The following is a 22717-nucleotide window of genomic DNA, read 5'->3' as shown; positions in this document are numbered from 1 at the left end:
TTTAGAAGTGAATAAACTGAGTTTGAAGCATGATGTTTGAAATGTCAACCTGTCATACAACTTGTGTTACCTAATAATAAGTTGTAAATGCAAATACTGAGCTCACAAAATGGCAAGGACTAGAGATACACATCTGGGATTGTTTGCACAGACTAATGAAAACCAAATGAATGAACGAGATGGCCAAAGAATACATAAAAATAAGAGGACCATGCAGAGAACCTCAGGAAACACCTACACTCATGGGGAGGAGAAAGCCAGGCTACTGAAGGAAACTGAGAGAGAACTGCTCGAGACAGAGGAAAATTATGTGCCTTGTGGCTGAAGCAACAGGTAGGGTGATTCTAAAACGCCAAATGAGGCAAAGAGGATATGGAGGCATTTCAGTGGTTAAAGGATTTTGGATTTTCTTGTCATGGGAACACTGAAGACCTTGGCGAAATCAGCAGTATAGCAGAGGTGGCAGTAGGTGAAGGTACAGGCCTAGTTTCATTTGCTAGTGTAAGGTTTCTAAACCAAGAATTCAGTGGAGGATGAAATGGAAGAATAAAGTATATACTAATATAATTGATAAAGAAACGTCCTGGAGATGGCAGGAAAGCATATATGGCTCCATGTGTTTATGAAGCGGTCACAGTATTTGTTTTAGTTGAGAGAACACTCATGCTTAAAATTTCCCATCCCTTCATTCATCTCATTACCTTATTTCACCACAATATATGCCAGGAATAGTTCTAGGTGCTTTACATATATTAACCCATTTGTTCCTCACAACAATCCTATAAAGTAATTTATCTTAACTCCATTTTACAGATGTAGAAACTGAAGCATGAAACACCTCAGAGCCAGACACATGTAAACACTGGAGTTTTTCTGATTTCAATATCATGCCCGTAGCAAGTATGCTCTTTTACTACACATTAAGCTAGTTTGAGCTCAAATACTTACCTGTTCCGAGAAACAGAACATGGTATCTACCATCGGCAGCATTCACTCGATCCACAGCTATTTTTGTGTACTTATAGTCAGTGCCTGTACGAACAATCAAAGGCCTTCTGTGGATTGGGTAGATGGAATTGTACATGAGAGGGTGGTTCCGAATAAAAGTGACAACATCGTCTGGGAACTCCTTGGTGGTTCGCATATTGGGTGTAAATGCTCCTCCTGGGCACTAAAAAAAAATTTTAAAGGACTAAGTTAATACAATAGTGGCTTTATTTTAATAATAATCAGAAGACCTCTATTTTTCAAAATACTTAGAAGCTCAAGCTGTTTTAAATGTATTTGCTACCGAGTGAGGAGAAAACCGCATGACTATGCATAGTACTATCTGTAGAAAATAAGGTGTATAATTTGATCATTTAAATAGGCTAAGTCCACTTATCCTGCACTGTTTGTTTTCAGAGAGGAGCTGACACCATTTGGTATACGGTATAAATTTTCACCCTTCTCATCCATCACTTTTCTGTTTCTTATTCTGCGCCAGGTCCAGTGTTGTTATAAAAAAAAACCCTTGTGGATATAATCTAATGCTGCTACTGGCTAAAATAAATTAGATTATTGTTATCAAATTCAATCAGAACTCTAACCTGCGAGAGTTTTATTCTATCTGATCCCCTCTCCCAAAAGAGGGCTCTCTGAAGTTGGAGCTTGGATTGGATATGGTAAACCAGACCTTATAATTTCCCTCTGGAAAACACTCCAGTGATTTCCATTACTCTCAGAATAAAATCCCAACAGCTTAGCCTGGCTATAAGCCCCTGAATGTCTGGCCTGCATCTGCATCTACCCCTCCCATAGTTCTTGCCCTTCCTGAGTCCCAAGCCAGCTCCCGCTCTAGGACCTTGGCACTTGCTCCGCGGTTTTCTCTGTTGCCTCATTCAGTTCTCAGTTCAACAGTTACTTCCTTAAAGGTGATGACACATACAAAAATAGCTCCCCATCGCCATCTCCACTCTCCATCTCCTTAGTTTGCTTTATTTTTCATCACAGCTCTATTTACCTGTGTGTAATATATTTGTTGCTTATATCTTTATTGTCTGTTTCTTCCTCTACAATGTAAGCTGTGAATTAGTCTTAACTGGGTAAATTTTGTTCATGATTTCACCCTCAGACCTATAATAAAGCTGAAGAATATTAAATATTCCACAAAGAGTAGTTGAATGAGTGAATTACTCTGTTATATCTGGCATCCAATTTTGGTGCAGGGGCTGTATGAAACAGGCGCCTCAGTTCTGGGGAGGAGAGGAAAGATTCAGAGCATCAAGTTTAAAGGGGCAGAGAGAAAGCAATTATGAGATCTAAAAATGACTGCTGGACAGTTTCAGCAGTTCTGGAAAGGAAGCATGACAAGGGCTTCTGAGAAGAGGATTCCATTTACAGAGCATCTGAGGCCAAACTCATGGGTAGGCTGGGAGGTGCTGAAGCTTGGAACTTAAAACACACTCACTAATAGGAGCTGAGTGTTAAGTTATATGAGCAACATATAAGCTTTTAACACATACAAACATTATTTGTCTAACCCTATTAAACACTGTCAATACCTCTACTTTCAAAAAAAAATACTTGGTCATTTTTTTTAAAACAAAAGCACTACTGTTCTAGATTTCATTTATCCTCTTTAGAGAGGTACAAAGTGAAAGGAAAGCAACAAAGCAAACTTCCTGTTCAATAGCAATGGGTACAGCATCTGTGGTGAACAGCAAGATGTAATGGGGACAGTAATAAAAGGAAAATTATACCTCATTCGACAGTGGCAATGAACATTTATTTCTAGTTGACTGCTCCTATGCAGGAATATAAGCCTAGTGTGGCCATATTCCAACAGAAGATAGAAATGTGGAATTTTATGTGAAATCTGCCAAAATTTTAATGTTGACTCAATGAAAAAAAAAGAAAAACAACTTTAGGGACCAAACAAAACATGGCAATTTCTGGGTTAAATCCATGCAACAGCTGACCTACAATGTCACTGCCTCTGGGCCAGTGTTGCCAGGCAGTCCTACATTTGCAAATAAGACTCAGCAGATTATGAATGTGCTCTCACTCATTTGAGCTGTATCATCCTGAATGCAATTTTTAGTCTAACTTTGACCAGTTAACATTACTAGAATTTTTTTCTAGGACAAGTAAATATAGTTCTCTTTTTGTAGAAAGGCATAAGGAGCAATTAAATGACTTCACTGAAGAGAGATAATGAGACAAGTAATAAAACTAAGCTTCTCATTCATTATCCCATTAACTAGACTTTCATCTGGGGTTCACATGCTTTTCTTTTAGGAAGAAGTATTATATTTATGCATGTTTATAAATTGCTTACACTAAAAGACCAAATGAGGACAAAAAATTCCATGTGAGGGTATTCTAAACTTATGGGTGTGTACCATACTTCTGAAAAGTGTAGTATTATGGGTTTTTTCTACCCTCATTCCTCACACAAAGTGGAAAACGGGAAATACATTGCTCACTGAATGAAAACATGGAAAGAACAAATGCATGGGCAATTTAAATAGTTCCAGTCCTTCGTAAAACACCACTAATGATGGTCTGCTAAGCTGAGATGTCTCCTTAAATATTTGCAAGTATTCTCATTTGTAAGTTCCAGAAAGATCCAAAGTTAGCATATATTACTAGGCAATTTATACAATTTCCAGTTAGCAATTATTTTCATGAGTGATAAGCTTATTAAATTGTAAGTGCCTAGTTTCTGGGTTTTACTTAATAGTAGTTGAAATTTAGATAAAAATTATGTTCAGTTGCTCAAAACCATAGTTATTAAATATGTAACCCAAATAAATCAACTCAAATCAATTATTTTATATTCATTCAAATGTTCTCCATTTGGGACTTTTGTTTTATATTCACAATAAACTTTACTTAGAAATAAGTGTCTCCTAGTAAAAGTTTGTTTTCAAAATTACAGAAGAATTCTTTTTGACAATAATTAATTTTTCCATTGATTCATGGCATAAAGCTTGTAGATAAGACACAGAATGAGTGACAGTGATGGTGACAAGAACAAAAATTGATTACCCTTTGCAGACTTTCCATCTGGAACTGTGAGTTTGCTCAGTATAAAACTGCCAAGTATAAATAAGATGTGATTAACGTATCCCTCACCTTGTGATATATGAAAGCCTCTGTACTGAAACCTCAAGATAATATAACACCCACGTGCTACCATAAAATAAAGCCTTTGTCCATTAATTGGGCTGTTGTCTCATTCTTAAGAAGGATAATTTTGCTCTACAAATAGTCATTAAGTAATTTTGGTTAAACTTCTCCTTTAAGTGTTTGTTTTTCTCCAGTTCTAGCTTCTGTTTATCAAGTGGTGATAAGCACTCCTTTTCTGAGTAAAGACATTTTAAGTGTTTTGATTACTAAAGTGCTAAGTGAAATACAGGAACAATAAGAATGCCATGTTAAGGAAGTATGCCAAATTTCCTTGCTATTCTCAGGTATTCTTGAGCATCTGCTCCTAATCCACTCACCCATTTATACTAGTCTTCAGCATTAATATATTCACATATTAATTCATATGTCAATTCTTTGGACAGCTTTTATTCAAAATGCTTTTTGATGTGCCCAGTTGGGGACTTAAGAATCGGGAGCTACCACTGTCTTCTAGACACAAGTGTTCTAGTAAGGAAGATGGACATATTCAAAGTAAAATAACAACTGATACATATAATTATAATTTAATATAAATATAAAATAAATAACAGAATTTGGTTCATGATCAATAAGAGCCAATATTTTTAAAATGAATTTAGAATAGTAGAGAACTTAAGGCTGCCGGAATTAGTGAAGAGGTTTAGGGATTAAAAAAAATAAAAAGAGTTTGGAATATTTAGGGAACTATAAATCCTGGGGCAATCCTGAATCACAGAGCACAAAGTGAAAGAAAGAGGTAGGAGTTGAGGCTAAAGACAGATAACAGAAAATAAATGCAAAACTATTCACAGAAGGAGTGACAGGCATGTTTCAAAAGAAGCTTGACCTAACACTTGAAGGACAAGTGGTATATGGATAAATAAATGGACATAAATAAATGATATTCTAGAATTGGGGCTAGTTTCTAGCATTGGTCTTTGAAACTTGTGTTCGGAGAGAAATTGATCTTACGTTTAAACGCTTGGTAATCTAGGCCTTTTATTTAAAGCCCAAAGAATTACAAAGTTGAAGACTTGTATTTATGCACCAGCTGGCCCTCATCTTCCTTGTATTTATCCTCCATGACTTAAAAGCTCTTTGTTCCAGTCCTACTAGCCCATGCAGAGCTTCTAGGATTCACTTATTAATTTCTGTCTTTGCTTTGTAATGTATGCAGTAACCTTTGCCTGAAACATCCCTCCTTACTTATCCAAATTATCCACATCAACTACCCTTCAGGCCCAGCTCAATCTCACATATTTTTATATGCCTTTCCAAACAGGGCTGTCCCATGTCGACCTCCTTTTTCTCTAGACTTCAATAATATTTATTGTCTGCTTTATTCATATGTCTTGAATAATTATGTGAAACAATATGTAATTAACTTTTCATGCCTATATGCCTCACGTGTTCAATGTTATTGTAAACTTTGCTATGTTTTAAAATGTCTATGAGGAATAAAAATGCTTCTAATGTAAGAACAACCAAAAGATGCTTTGAACATGATCCATATAATTAGTGGTCCCAAGAAAAAGGGAAACCTTTTTGCTGACACTTTTGTCAGGATCATGAATTTTCTGTGTTCTTTTGCTGCACTAGGTTGTAGACCTGTTCAAAGCACGGTGATTGAAGCAGATGGTTCTGGTCCAGTTATAAACAGATGTTAAAACTGAAGACTTTTGTGAGGTTCTGCTTTAACAGTATAGTATAAGCAAACACAATCTTCTACAGAAGCTTAAACATGTTGTATCAGAATAATGTAATATGTTAGCTCAGCCACAGAGAGAATCTGCAGTCCTTGGCTGCCCTTTGCAACATACCAAAGGTGTCTTGTTTCTTCCACAAACTTGTATTACTTATGGAAAAACATTATGACACAATTGGCAGGCTTCTTCCCACTGACTTGGGCTTGCTAGTTGGGAGTTTGCTAACACAGCTATCAATGCTGCTTTAAAAGAAGCACCTACCAGGAACATTAGAATGAGGGTATAGGATTTCTGCCAGTGTCATTTCTTTAAGAATCCAGTCATATATTTATGAGGTTGACCTTGCAACTGGACTACTGTATAGGGAAATAAAGTATGGCGATCATAGTTGATCCTACCTTGGGAGGCTTCAGAGGCAACATTCTTAACCCTAGAGAAAAAGAATGCTTTGGGTCAATTGGCTGTAAGTCTTCTGGCTACATGAAGGTGATATTAAACCTTAGAAGCCCAAGAAAGAGACAGATACTGGCCACTCTGAGTCAGAGAGCTGACTTCATGGTGTTTTGCTCAGTGAAGTGCGGAGGAACTACATCTTCAGGGAGGTATGCTTTTCCAGGGGCAGTTCCAGAGGTCATTCCTCCACCCAGCCTCTTATTCCCTAAGGATTACTCATCTGACAATTTTTTTTTTTTTAATTTAAGGGAGTTGCTCTGGTCTCAGCACCAGATGTAAGAAACCACATTATAGAAATATGTCTCAAGTACTGACTACTCACTCCCTTTTTTCATGGAGTCTCCTCCAGATGTGTGTCACTAAGCCCTGGCTTATTTCACACTGCTTTGGAACAGGAAAAAAATGCTTATTCTTAGGAGTTCAGAAACAGTGAAAAGTGGGACTGTTTGCAGAATTTTCTAATTTAGCGTTGGTTTATATTGTTTTACTAAAAATGATTTATCTAGTCTCACATTTTATGTAGGATAATTGCTATTCAACATGAGTGTTCTTCTCAGAGACCTTTTGAGCTGCCATTGGGTGAAGAGTCATGAGGCACTGTGGGACCAGGGAGAGCGCTTTTCTTTAGGGGAAAATCCCTGATTTGTAACATCTGCCAATTTCCATGGTGTAGTAATCCCACCATGGCTGATTTCCAGTTGCTACTGTGACCTCCTCAATTGAGATGAGGTGAACACAATCTCTTCTTGCCAGCCAGGTACAAGCTAACTCCAGCACACACTCACTGAGGCTCTGAGGCCTTGAACCCTGATTCAATGAGTGTGGCTCTCTTTTATCTCTATCTGAGAGGTTTCTCTTAAAGTTTTATTTAGGGGAAATGGAATTTTATTCAGTTTACAAATCAATTGCTCCTGTACTAATCCCATATATATTTTGTTCAAAAGAATAACTGAGGAAAGCATATATAATCACAACCGCCTCTTAATTTGCTGATTTAAGATGAAGCAATGACTTGGTCAAATTCAAATAGCAAACAATTCTCAAAAATATGACAAATCTTTGGATACTTTATCAGTGAATCATTTGAAAATACATGAACTACATTCAATGAAATAATGAGAGCCTTCAGTTATGATGGAATTTGAAAGTTACTCAGCTTCCCCTTGCTTTCCCTTCTCTTATGTAAACCCTGCTTCTTATCCAACACACTCCAACTTGAGGTACCCTAAGATGGATATATCTGTTGACTTCTTTTCCTTGTGTGATACCGAATAATTAAATGTTTCTTCCATCTTCTGTTGAGCTATAAGCATCAAAGTGAAATCATTTAAAAGGAGAATGTAATTATATGGTTAAGACTTTGTTGCCAGCCATGATTAACTACAACTTTTTAAAACAATTCTTTCCTGGATAAGTAGCAATTCTGATAATCTTTCCAAAATTAATTAAAAGTTAATTGTTCTAATAAAATACATATCAATGACTAATCTTTGAGCTTCCTAGCCAGGGAACCAAACCTGAGCCCTTTTAATTTTGAATAAACATGTTCTTTAGAGGCTTAGCACACTTTTTTCTATTTTTAAAACATTTGACAGCAGTATACTTTAAGATGATGAGAAAACAAAGGAGTAAATAATGTATTGCAAAGAAACTCTAATAATAACACAAAACTAAAGTGAATCAACAGTCAGTAAAAATTACGAGGAATGAATGTCTGAAAGTATATTGACAAAGGGGATTTCATATTCAAATAAAAACATTTTAAGTAAATATTATTTTAATAAATATCTTTCAATTTTAAAAAAATCATTCTTTACTTCCCTCCAACCCAATTTATAAATATAACCTTACTTGATGAAATGCAAAGATATAAGAGGATTATATTCCTCTTGGTCAATTGTGTAACATCTCCTCTCAATCAGTGTGTTGTATGACATTTTACAGAGACAGAAACTAATCAATATTTTAGAATGCAATGCAGCATTATTATGGTCCAAATTAAAAACAAATAGTAAGACAGTGATCATTGTCCTAGAAAAACTCAGTTCCAATCTGCCAGTGCATTGTCTGTAACTTCAGCTGGAAAAGGTAGTTTACAATGTACCCCTTAACACTACAATGTTGCAAGACATGGTTATATTTGTATGCCTTAAAACTTTATAAATATTTTATTTGAATTACATCACTTTCATTGTCATTACTTGCTCACACATACCATTTTATTTGTTTGAGAAATATACACAACATATAATTTTTAACTAAATATATCCCTAAAATTGAAATATCTCCACATGATTTATCTCTAAACTAATTCTCACATGATTATTCTTTCATTAAAGTAGATGAGATTCCTTAATATAAGGAAGGATTGTGAAAAGCAACTAGCATTCAAATTCTTAGGCTGCCTTCAAAATGTTAACACTTTCCAAGCTATGGTTTTTATGCCAGTAAAATTAGGAAAATATCTCTTCCCTATCTAACATATCCAGCTGTCTTGAAATATAAATGAGATTTTATTATCAATAGCACTTAGAAAAAATTGTACAGAATGTTGTAATATATATATTTTTAAAATCCCAAATCTAAGAACCTGTGAGCTGAAAAATTATAATGAGTATACCAGTAGGTCTATAGTTGTATTTAATAAACATCAGCATGATATTCATTTCTTAGTAACTTATATTTTTTAAAAAAGTAAAATAACAAAGAAAGTTTCCTGGATACTTACAGTTCCAGGGCGAGGATAAGGAATTCTACCCTGGTAGGAAATCAGCTGATGATTGGGCCCTTCTTTGTGGGCAAAAGGCCCATTAAACACAGTCTGTATATCAGATAAATGATACACACACACTGCTGATCCTTTAAAAACTGAGCTAAAAAAGAAAATAGAAAGATATTAATTTTCTTATTTTTAAAATTTAAATACAATTTTAAAAATAAAGTAAAATTTGTGATAAAAACTTGATGTAATTCATCATGGAAAAGTTGAATGTTATGGTACACATTGTAAAAAACTAAAAAACTTCTACTGTTTTGAAATAAGCCATTGATATCAAAACATTTAGTTCACCCATGGAGGTAGTAGACAATAAGTTATAGAAAAGTACTCAATGGACTTGTCCTAAATATAGGACAAGTCAAAGAAATTTCCAACTGGTTTATCTTGCAGAAGATATTAAACAAAAAGTGAATTGATGATTTATTAAAAATATGATTTGAATTCTAAATCAGTATCAACATAACCTATCATAGTTTACCTCACAGAAATAAATCTCATTAATAAGAGAACACTGTATCTCTTTGTCTTAAGATTATTTCAATGTGAGAGTATTCTTACAATGCTGTCCTAAATAGTAGTTGGAGAAATTGTTGTAAACATTCCCTGCTACTCTGCTGTAAACAATAGAGTCCAAAAAAGATTCCTTAAATTATGTTTAGTCAATAAATTCTCATAAAATTTATTTGGATGCATACTGAAAACTATTTCCATTGTCACTAAGCAGACTGACTGAAACCAACATTTTCCTGAATCACATATTTCTCTTAAATTAGATGCCTAATGGGAAACTTAGATGCCCACTGAGAAAACCAAGATATATTATTAATCATTAGCATTAATAGTCAGAAATGACAACATTTTTTCTATGTTAAAGTTATTGGTGTTGGGAAACACAGAACTAGGGAAACACAGAAACTAGGGAAATATTTTTTTGAGACAAACATTTTCTTCTTAAGAATCTGGTTCCTTTTGCTTCGTTCAATTCTTTGTGAGTTAAATCAAGACTATTTCCTTTGTTAAAACAGGTGTTAAACTCATCCTGAAAGACATCTTTTTAGATATCTTATAGGGCAAAGTAAATATGATTTATAATCAATATCCCTGTGATATTCTTTTACTGTGAAGAGATCATTACAGTTTACAATTATACCACATTTCCCCCACTAGAGAAGAATGGTAAAATCTTTAGATTTTCATTTTGTAGTTGACTGTCTGATGAAAAGGACATTCTGAATTGGCCATATCACAACTGGAGTTCTGTGCTGAATTCTGAGTAACATTCCTGGTGTAAAATGAGTACGCAGGAATACACGCAGGAAAGGATGAGAATATGCTGAACTGTCTTGAAATACATGATAATTGGGATTGGACATTCCAGATAAATTAGAAAACAAAGCTATTTTCAAATATCTAAAATATTGTCACATGGAACATGAAAACTGGTTTAGTGTGTTCATAGCTATCACTTTAGATTGCTATTGAAATAAAAATTCTAATAGAAATGCTAAGAGTTTTATTTGCATCATGAGTCTTCAAATTATTTCCTTAAAACAATAGCTTATATACATTATCCCTGCATTGTAGTTTATATTTTCCTTTCTTTGAGAAAAATAGCATATAATCATTATAAATACCCCATACAAAACTATTTTGAAACTCTGAGTTCAGCATAAATATATTTTAGTAATCAGGCAAAAGTAATAAAATGAGAGAGTTACATCCTAAGTGTTAAGTAAAATTAAAGAGTTGAAAAGAACGTTTTTATAATAATTACTATTACTTAATAAAGTTTATTGTTTAACTCATACAGTGTAATTGTTTAATATTACCTTGATGTTGTAAAAATGCCATACACTAGTGTTGTCCTTGGGTTATCAGTTTCCAGCAGAAACACATCCTCTATAAAAGGGAAATATCAATTTTTAAGATTCCCAAATATTTAAAAAATTTATCCTAAGAAATAATTTCAACTACAAAAAGTATTATTCAGAAAGATATTCCCGCAGCATCATTATAATTTGACAGCAACTAAATGATAAGCACATGGTAAAGTAAGTTAAATAAAATGTTACACAAACACTTATGGAAACTATGCTGATGAAATAATATAAATAGAAAAGACACAATGGTATTTAATATGGACCAGAACCATGTAAACCTTAAAACTATACATCAGAATACAATAAGAAGATTACCAGTGAGTGTTTCTGGTTAACAAAGCTACAGAAATTTTCCTGTTTCTTCTTTTTTCCTGAATTTTCTAAATATCCTTAATGATAATATATTACATTTTTAATTTAAAAAGTATTACAAATCTCAATTTCTTTTTAATCTAGGGTTAGAATTTGGAACATGGAAGAAAACTTTTTCACAATGACTTATAAGACTTTTTTGTCTTTTAGTCAAAATTGCTAGTGATATTTTTATTTAATCAATAATTCCCCTAACAACAAGAATTTTAAAGTATATTGAGGCAAAGGCAAAAGTATAGATCGTAAGGTACAGTAATACATAACAGAACCTGGAAGTAAATTTCTGATAGGAAATTCCAATTAATAACCAATTGTTATGAATGCAAGAAAGATCTGGATTTAGTGACCTTTTTGCAAATAAGATTCTTGCTGACCAATACAAAGAAAGATTGTTATTCACAATAAATTTAGAAACTCTTAAGCAATAAATTAATAATCACCAGTCTTTTCATAAAAGGCTGGCACTGTCTATTCTCCCTAAAAATGGGAAAGACTGAAACATTCTAAGTCACTGAAACATAAATATACGTGCAAAGAATTTGGGGGGAAATAATGAGTAACTAGGTTATAACATGAAATCATACTTAGAACGTTTTTTCTAGAAAAGCTGACATAAAAACTTGTGTTTCTATGATCAACATAATGGCTTTTTGAGGAGACCAACTGTCTATTTCAATTATTGTAGCTGCTAGAACCAGTATTTTTTCCATATTATAATACATTTTTATTGCTTATCTCATCACCTGCCTCAGTATTTGAGACTAACCAGCATTTTATATTTTAATGGATTAAAGCAAAAAAAAGTCATTTCTAAATGGCATTTAGTAAACACAATACTATTATGTGTACCAAGTTATTCTACTGTTCGAAACATATGGATACCAAGGGGGAAAAGCATGGATGGGGGGGTGGTGGTGTGATGAACTGGGAGATTGGGATTGACATGTATACACTAATATGTATAAAATAGATAACTAATAAGAACGTGCTGTATAAAAAATTAAATTAAATTCAAAAAAAAAAAAAGAGAGAACTATTCCTTGGCAGAAAGGAATCAGATTGTCAGTCCTTATTTGACCTGGAAAGTATAACCCTCCTCATGTCACACATACTGAGAATATTTAGTCCCAGGGTCACCAAGAAGAACTAAAACTGGAGCACAAGTCTACTTTCTACTCTGACACTTTTCCATCTAACCTCTATTGTGTCCATTAACTGTAGTAAAAATATATAGCTGTACTCTCATACAAACTGATTTTAAACGAGAATATCAGAATTCAAATATATATGAAATATACATTTATTTTAGAAAAGCACAAACATATCATTACTTATATATAAATTATATAAATACCTCTCTCTTCTCTCTCTAAAACACACACAAACACACACACAAAACACACGGATTCATATATCATGGTGGATTCAATGAACTAAATGTTTCAGCAGTGCACTTAGGGGCAAGACAGATTTAAAAAATACTCAGGAAATTCATGAACAGTATCCAGATCATTAATTCAAATCAGCACTTATTTATGCTGAAAACATTCATGAAAAATGCAACCTCTTTTGAGAGTTTATTAAAATATGTAAACTTTACAAACTCTCTTTCAAGAACATTTTTCAATCTCACATTTATGTACCTAGTTCATCAAAGTGGGTTTCTGGGCCATCTTCATCAGTTACCGAGCATACCAGCCTCGCTTTTAAGAAGGTAGTCCACTTGTTGACAAGGCTACGCAGTCCACCAGTGTCATTCTGAAACCATTTTGTAAACACATTTCAGATTGCTTAAATAAATATTGAAGTGTATTTAAAATTTACCTTGGATTCTTACTACTTGGGGATTTGTTATAATCTGAAAGATGGAAATGTTAACCAAATCTGCATATCAATAGTTAAAGAGGAATATTTAAGATCTATAGTATTTTTTAAAAATAGCCTTAGTTATACTGTTATCCTCCTATTATAAGATATCAACTGAAAATGTATCAAAATGAATTTAATAAATATATGCCATAACACTTTCTAAATTTCTGATGAAAATATGAGTAAACTGTTATGGAGACTACATAATTTAATTTGCCTTTTCTTGATAACTCATTTTCTTCAGTACAAACATAAATGATTGTATACACGGAAGCGTGCAGATTCTACCATGGTCAGGAGAGTGGGTTTATACTTACACCAAATAGTCCCCAATAATTCTATTTTCTCTCCTTCATTTCTCTGCATTATCATTTAATCCTTAATATTTCTAATCAGATGCTTTATATACATATTTCTCTGGTCAGGGCAAGGAAAATGGTATTTGGATCATTCACAAATAGTCTCTATTGAATGACATTTTTTCTGTACTCCCTGAAGCTTTTCACATCATCAGCTGGCTTCACTGCCTTGTTCCAAATGACTGAGAAGCAGATAAGCTCCAAAATCAGTGGAATATTATGATGTTTAAAAATAGACTATTTTAAACACTAAATATTTTAAGAAATACTTTTGCACAGAAGATGCTAATCATAAATGAGTCAGGACAAGCCTGTAATACTCTTATGTGAGAAGACATGAGTTTTTTTGAGTTTCTATGTATACTTACTCTTGATACACAAGAATATTTTGATCGGTTTGTAATTAGAACTGTATTTTACTAAAGCATTTCTTAATTCTCACTATTATAGACAGTTTTTCAATAATTGTCTTTTACTGATGTTTTGCTGTATTTTATTCATAAGAATTGTTCTATTTCTTTTTATAATATACAATTCAGCAATTTCTTTTTAATTCTAATGCATTAAGTGGAAAAAAGCAAAAATTAATCAAAACTGTTTATTTGTGTAAAACCATAACCAAAATATTCCTTGGATTAAATTATTTTCCAAAATAGTGTGTTTATCTTGTATGACTGATGTGAATAAACATTAAATCTAAATGTTTCCTTTTAATATTTTATTAATTTGTAACCGCAGATTTAAAAAGTAGGAAGATAAACTATTGGGAAAAGAAGACATGTTTACATAATTTGAATTTCTTAGTCTTTCTTCAAATTAGAACAACTTTAATACTTACAGGACATATTCTAGCAATCATGGAATGAATCTGCTTTGTGCTTCTGCTATTGTCGGTCAGTTTCTCTTTGAAGAAGAAGTACACCTTAGCATCATTTGGATCAGTGCCATCTGGGATAACATGTGCATCCACAAACATAGGTTCTAGAAAAAAATACAAAGACGATATATATACTCATGATGAAAATCCATCTACTCTCCATCCAAGTAGACCACAGGCACATGCCTTTCCCATCTTTGGTATAAAGGAACAATTCAATATTCATAGCCAAAAAGTCTAAAAGCAAGCAATTGTATTCACTGAACATACCGCATTTGGAATGTCAAGTGCCATAAAGTAGAGCTATGATATAAAGCTTCAACTATTCTTCTCTGTCTGCAATACATTCTGGAAGCACACTAATTGCAAAACTTCTTTGTGCCTGATGAGTTTTAAAATATTGAAAAACTTTTCTACCAGCTATTTCCCATGGGATCTGATAGTCGTTTCATAGAAAAAAAAGTTTGTTTTTAAACGTGTGGTTTTCAGGCTAGTGCATATAAACTCAAATTCACTGAAGCAGAATGAGGAGTTGGGAGTCCATGATCTGAAAAACACATTTCACTTAAAATACGGCATATGAAATGAAGGGGAAACTTTTCAAGGAAAAAATGCAGTCATTTGAAGACATAGAGGGATTCCTTATTTCAAGAACAAAACAATTTTTAGAATAGTCTATTTCCAGATGTACTAGAGGAATAATTTGAAGAAGTAAATGGACAATCACTGCTTTCTTGTGCTGGTCTGTCAGTGAAATAAGATGCTTAACTGTAGTGATTCATGCTTAACTCTTTAATGTTAAGTGAATTGCCAAATCTAAGGTCAGCTTAAATTTTCCCCAGGGTGAAATGACAAACATCTTAGTGGTTTCTTCTTCCTCTAAACAACAGCAACTGATTGGAATTGTATATTAAAGTCAAATGAGCACTTTTCATGATGTGAATTCCATGTGACCCCCAAAATTGAAAACATTTGAACACTGATAATCATAAAATTATCATACTTATGATTTCCATTAAGTATTAGTCAAACTGTGAAAAAATAATATATACCAGCTTTATAATTTTAGAATCTAAGCATAAAACAAATAGGAGTTCCTAAATATGCCCTATTCGTGATATCTGTCATAAATTTAGGAAAATGTTTAGATTTGGCATTATTAAAATATACAAGTAGACCAAATAAATAAATGACGTTTAATTGTAACATGCAACAATTAAATTCTTGTCTATAGGTACATATGATGAATATCACTGTCACTTTTATTTATTCATATATCCTATGATAATTCTATGATTGTTAATAAAGAGTTAGAATATGAAATATGGCTCATTTCATTTACTTATTTAGCCTAAATATTTAAAATCACAGAGTACAGAATTGTTGTTACTCATATTTTAACTTTTTAACCATTTTAATGTAATTTTCATTATGAAATTAAATTAGTTTAAAGTATGATTCTCAGAAAATGGATAAACTGTTATTTTACCACTTAGCCATTTGGAATTGTGTTGATCAGTTCTGACTGCATTCCTCTTGGTTAAACTTCGAAAAATAGCTGCATCTGTTCCCATGAAATCTATATACATTGCAGAGAAAAGCTCCTCATCTATGAAAAAGAAAATGTGAACAAAATTAAAAGCAAATCTTAACTGTTTTTAAGGCTATTTTTAAAATCAAGGAGAATTTGCTTATTAGATCATGACACATATTACAGAATATTTATAGTTGTTAATTGGTTTCCATTGTTCACCAAATTAAAAAATTGGATAAAGTTTAATTTGGTCTCATTATTGCCCGTATAATGACCAAAACAATCTTTCTGATATAGAGATAAAAATTCCTCTGCCTGTACTTAATTATACTAAATACTTAACTAAACTTGATTATATAGTGTAGTGTGTATCCGAAATGGCAGAAATAATATAGGTATAAAAATAAAGAAACGGCTTAATTATTACTTCTTTAATAAATAAAAAATACTGTAAGAGTCAGAAATCTTGATTTCTAATTTTGGCCGTAGTTAAACTGGAAATTAGGGATAAGTCATTTAGTACCCTGAATCTCAAACTTCTATGGGAATTGGATTATGATCAAAAGTTCGCAGTACATATTAAAAACTCTATGATTTTACTAAATGGATTGAAAATAATAGTTTTTATTATTATTATTTCATGAGATGGAGCCACATCAAATTGTCAAAGTACTATTAATGATAAAACAATTTCATCATTAAATGTATATGTTTTGATCTTTATGTATATGTTCATCATTAAATGTATATGTTTTGATCTTTATCTCTAAGGTAAACAAACTGCTACTTTTTCAATTGCAACACATAACGTGTTAACATTATGTTAACAATATAATATGATGTTAATAAGCCATATGTGGCTTAACATATTAGCACATATAAAATAAAACATAAAGATAAGAAAAAAGATATTGTAAAATTAAATTAAATTATCATTATTAATGACAAAATAAGATATGTTAATCTGTATGCGCACAACACTGGACATTTTGCTTATTTGTTAAGATCCACATTAATTTTTATTCTAGTAAGGAGAGTAAGCAGTAAATTGGTACGTATGACCTTTGAGTACAAAGTTAAGTATCTATTAAAAAATAATAAAATTGATCAGGTTTGGCCCACTGGACTACCATGCAGCTGCGTTCTTTGACTAATGTTCTAGAATTACTCTCCTGGCTACCTTCAGATTATGGTCATTTTGGCAGGACTGAAACATTTTAAAGCACTCTAAGCTCACTGTTTAGTAATAAGCAATACCAGTTGGCCTAGGATAGAATGGAGAATGGAATGTTTTTAATATGTGCTCACCAGGTCACAAACTGGACCCCTACCAGTTAGCAAGTGGGTATGGCAGGCATTGTGTCGCCAAGTTCTGCTTCCTGGTAGAGATCTGAAGTCCATGGGAACAGATTATAGGGAGCTAACAAAATGTGCCTGAAAGAATTTTGAGCTATTTAGCTTCTTTACAATTTTGTGAACACTTGTGAAGCATCTACACAAGTATTCTGTAGATACAATGATTGTTAAATTGAGATAACTTTGTAATTAATTATTTCACAGCTTTGTTATATCCAATTATGCCCAAAAGAGGAGGTTATAAATTCCTGATATTCAATAGATTTATTAGCATCTGTCTACAGGAAGGAAAATAAAAGGACACTCAGAGGATGGTTTATGGCAGACAGGACTGATTCTAACCCTACTGTATACCACCTTATTAGTTATGTCTTAAACATTACAAAAGGGTTAGATGGCTAATTGGCTTCATCTCCTGTCTTAAATTCTCAGCAATTTTAATAGCAAGTTAAGGATAATAAAGTTTCTGCTTTACTTTGTGTAAGAAATATTTAATTAATGTCACTTTGGAAAGAATTTTATTTGAGAGTAGAAATTCTTTTCTTTCAGAATTTCATTGTAGGGTTTATGCAAAGATAAACTTGCTCAATTTAAACTTTAATCCAAAAATATTTTGCTTTCCAGTTGTACTTCCACTGACTAAAAACTATCTCATGAGGTTTTGAAGAGGTTCTTTAAGAGGTGTCATCTGACTTTGTTGTGCTACAATAATTACTAAAAATAGCAAAAGAACACTAGCACGTTGGGCCAGATGCCGCGCTATATTATGTAATTTGAAATTCTAATGCTCAACGCTTCTTGGTACTTTAATAGATAGAAATATTTTAACCAATTTGTGTTATTTAGTGCACTGCAGTTGAACAGAAATGATTCAACATCAAATAGCAAAGTGAGATGAGTACACAAATGAAATATTAGAGATAATATTACAGGGATAATCAGTAGAATAAATAAGATGATAAATATAAGGTTATAAAGCTTCCTGCTCTTTTTAGTTTCAGGTTTCAAGTTAAGCAAACTGTTTAATGATTTTCTTTGAGAGTAAAAATTATAATGTTAATCAAAATATTAAAAAGTAGCATAGGACTATAAGCCTAGGAATTGAAGTCTCAGGTCCTTGAAAAATGAAGAGCAATAACAACTTTAATTTCATAAATGAATCCTATTCTCTAAAGCGCAAAACTATTACATGACTTACTACAGTTTAACAGGAAAATTTATACTGCCTTGTTTTAACCCTTTTTTGTTCTAAATAATATTTGATGAGATAAAACTCCAGTATGTGTTAACAATAATTTAGAATTTTGAAGTTTATTTTCATAGCATTTAACTTGAAATAAGTGAAAACTTTATATATTTATCTAGTACTATACAAATCTTACAGTTTCTAAAGGTGAATAAAATTTTCTTCCTCATGAAGAAAATACTTTCTGAGACACTGCTTCTATTAAATAATATTTAGAAACTTATTTGAAAATACTCTGCATCAGACTTAATTGGATATCTTGAAGTTTCAAAGCTTTCTAATTTTTCTGTCCTAATGATACATTTTCATTTCCTCCCTACCCAATTTGAATGACTATAGGGAAATAATTTACTGGATAATTCCCAAGCTCACATTTCAGTCAGTGCTGGATGTATTTGTCTTAATTTAGTTTCCAGACCTGAGAAAGAAAGATGAGTTGCCTTTTTAAATGAATAAAGCAAAGAGTTTTGAACAAATTAATTATTTTTCCACCTGTTCTACTGTCAAATGATGCAATTTTACCACTGGCAATACATAGAGAAACAAAAAGGGAAAAGCATTTACTATATAATCGGCATACTGAAATCCAAGATTTGTCCCACAGTCAACTAATGTTAAGTCAGACATATTCTAGAAGTGTCTTAATTAGCCAGAAAAGAATGTCTTCTAAGTGAGGTATAGACAGGCACTGGATGATTGAGACTCAAGGACATTGATTTATTAATGTGTGTAGCAGCAATCAACTGGGCCTGCTTCTTAACTGATATATTTTATAAAAAAATGAGAAAATAAAAAAGTGATTTTATGAGCACATCTTTTTTAGTACAGCAACTTCTAGACAATCCACAGAGAATGTACTTAGCTAACACATGCACTTCGTTATTATTTCGCATGAAAGGAATACCAGTTTTAATCATTTGTAAAAGATTACTAAAACATGAGGAAAAGTGAATATAATTAATACTAGAAAAACAACTACAGAAAACACTGAAATTTACTTTATACTATATATTAATATATGTATACATATACACAATACCTATTAATATATGTATATACATACATACGCTTTTTAAATGGTTGACTTGCTCTACAAATAACAGCAGTCATATTAGATGAAAAAATACATGGTTATCATTTAAGCATGAATATTCTTGGAAACGAGAAATTAAAATTTCTCACAACTTTCTATTATTTTACTCAGGTGCTATCATCCATGCAGCTATCCAAAATGGACATATAGTATCATGAATTTATTTTCTTTAATTAATTTAATTTCCTTTTTTAAAAAATATTTCCCCCTCCCTCTTTTATTTTCCACTTACTGATCATAACAGACACTGTGTTCACATTGGGGTTGAAAGAGCAGCGTCCTTTTCCGGATTCACACTTGGAGTCAATCATGAAAACTTGGTCCTTTATTACAGATAAAATTGGAAATGTAGTAACGATAAATTACTTTATCTTAGTTAACCAATTTTTCTTTAGTAAAACAAAGCATCATCATAAATAATATGCTTTCTACTTGGTTGCTTATGCCTTCCCAATTTTACTATATTAAGACTCTCTTGGCCTATATGAAGAATCCATTTGTAAGTTATAAAGCTAACCTCAGCAGGTCAAGTTCACATCCTACTACACTCCCCATAAAGCTGATCCAACAAGTTCTCAAATCAACATCAATAAAAAACACTTGGAAATCAAGGATCATTGTAAACCTGAACTAGGTATGTTGAACACTGGCCAAAAGAAGAAAACTGATTACAGAGAAACAATGTGTATGAGGATTATGAAACTTTCAAAATAATCAAGATTTTTTTAAACATAAAATTTGTTACCACTTATTTTGTTATATAAAGCATTATACTAGATTCAACAAAATAATTCATAATTTAGATTAAAATGTTTCTTTTACTCATTCACTTATTTATTTAACAAAAATTTATTGAGCACCTATTACTTGCCAGACACTGACAAAACACTGGGGGTAGAGTAAACAAAATAGACAAAAATCCTTACCTGTAGGTAATTTATAATCTAATGACAGATAATATAAATAAAGAATATAAAGAGAATAAATACGTAAAATATAAAGTATGTTAGATGGTACTCAGTGCTTAGGAAAAAAATTAAACAGGGAATGGGACTAGGGAAATCCACGGATGGGGGGCAGTGGGTTCAATTTGAAATATAATGGTCAGTGTAGCCTCAGTTAGAGGGAGCATTTTGTTGGTATATTTATCTTTTTTCTTACATAAAGTTAGTAAAAGCTACTACTAAAATTCAAAGAAAAATGATCACATTTGTAGATTGCATTAAATGATGGAGGACCTTAATTATCAAGCTGCTTTTCAAAATTATCCTGAATGAAATATGGGCTCAACATTTTTGAGCATGGAATAGAAGGATCAAAACATTGCTTTGAGAAGATTGGGTCTTACTTGTGCTTTAAGAAGATTGAGAATGGTGGTTGTAAAGACAGACACTGGGTTCAAGAAAACAAACTTGTTTTGAACTGCAGTAGTCCAGGAATTAGGTAATAATAATCTGACATGCCAGGATCTCAGTGGTCAGGGTAAGAGTGGTAAAGATGTAAGAGGATTTGTAAAGTGAAAATCGACAGAGCTTGGCAATCAATAACAAATTGGAGGCAGCTCAAGAAGATGAAGAAAACAAAGTTGATTCTGAAGTTTTGACTCTTTAAAGAAAATAAAACTAGTTCATTTTTGTTATACTGAGTTTGATGTATTGGCGGGAAATCCCTGAGGTAATGGGAAATTAGAGAGCTTAAAAAGAATCACAGTGCTCTAGCCTAGAAAGGTCCTATAACACGACGCTCTTCATGGATTAACTCTAAAGATGAGGAAAATATGACTTGTCCAAGATCACCCATAGCTGAATAGTGACAAAAGCAAAATTAAAATTCAGTCTCCTGACTCCTAACTATGTCTGCTTTCCAAGAGGTCATCATTTATACAATAACTAAACTATGATAAACCTGCAGGAAAACAATACAGTTTAGTAAACTTGGTTGTGTAGCCAGAGTCATACATAGATTTGACTAAAAAAGTGACAGCTGGCACTGCAGGAATTGAGGAGATTGCTTAGGCACCACTAGCTCGCCGCTGACTTCCTTCTCCATTGCATAGCCTCCTTGTACTCACACAGTGATAGTCTAGATCTTGTCATTCCCAGGAAGGGATGTGATCCACCTGAATAATGACTAATTCAAGCACCCTGCAACAATTCTTCAAACTCATCGCCTAAGAACCCTTTCTATTTTTTACAATTTATCAGCCTTCTATCTTCTTGATAGATAGATTAGATTCCATGCTTTTTAATTTTGTTTTTTTTCAAAAATATCAATATTAATTTCCTTGAATCTGTGATTGTTTTCATTGCACCCATAGCCTATAAAGACACATCTATCTACATTCTCCACACCTGCCTCCAAACTTCTAAGCATTTTGCGAAAGGTTATCCAACAAGGTGTATTCAACATAGTATAGATTTGTGATCACCAACTTAAAGTGAACCCTCTACACTCCTCAGCAACCTTTCAAAGGCACTCTGTCAACTGGTTCTTCCCTTGATAACGTCAAACCATTGCCACTATCGTCAAATCTCCCAATTTATTCTCAGCTCATATGATTGACAACCATGTTGCTTAGAAAGTGAAGCCCTTAAATGAGGCATCAGTTTCTCACTACCAAATATATAAGTATACGTGAATACATCCACTAATACACGAGAGGAAATATTTCTCTTACTCTGAGGCCAATCCTTCCACCAGTGTTTCCGATCCTATCTTACCCAGTCTTCTTAGGCAACTTATACTTTCCATTATCCCTACTCGTTCTTTTTTTTTTAAATTAATTATTTTATTTTATATTTTTGCCTGTGTTGGGTCTTCGTTGCTGTGCACGGTCTTTCTCTAGTTGCAGGGAGCGGGGTCTACTCTTCATTGCGGTGCGCGGCTTTCTCATTGCGGTGGCTTCTCTTGTTGCAGAACACGAGCTCTAGGCACGTAGGCTTCAGTAGTTGTGGCGCATGGGCTCAGTAGTTGTGGCACACAGGCTTAGTTGTTTCTCTGCATGTGGGATTTTCCTGGACCAGGGCTCAAACTTGTATCCC

At 32.9% G+C, this 22717-nt stretch overlaps 1 protein-coding gene across 2 annotated transcripts in view; it reads right to left on the bottom strand.

Annotated features, from left to right (window-relative positions):
• SEMA3C (semaphorin 3C) overlaps window positions 1–22717 on the bottom strand; it is a 187015-nt gene that overhangs the window by 57717 nt on the left and 106581 nt on the right. For both annotated transcript variants that reach the window (XM_060157200.1, XM_060157199.1), the window contains 7 exons: window positions 19909–19999; window positions 15937–16056; window positions 14409–14551; window positions 12986–13100; window positions 10920–10989; window positions 9040–9184; window positions 949–1171 (listed from right to left, as the gene is read on the bottom strand). In XM_060157200.1, the coding sequence (XP_060013183.1) occupies window positions 949–1171; window positions 9040–9184; window positions 10920–10989; window positions 12986–13100; window positions 14409–14551; window positions 15937–16056; window positions 19909–19999 (907 nt within the window). The remainder of the gene's footprint in view (window positions 1–948; window positions 1172–9039; window positions 9185–10919; window positions 10990–12985; window positions 13101–14408; window positions 14552–15936; window positions 16057–19908; window positions 20000–22717) is intronic.

The sequence above is a fragment of the Lagenorhynchus albirostris genome, chromosome 8 (assembly GCF_949774975.1).
Source record: "Lagenorhynchus albirostris chromosome 8, mLagAlb1.1, whole genome shotgun sequence".
NCBI classification, from domain to species: Eukaryota; Metazoa; Chordata; class Mammalia; order Artiodactyla; family Delphinidae; genus Lagenorhynchus; species Lagenorhynchus albirostris.
The sequence above is the reverse complement of the archived record's forward strand: the minus strand, read 5'-3'. Positions and strand labels throughout refer to the sequence as shown.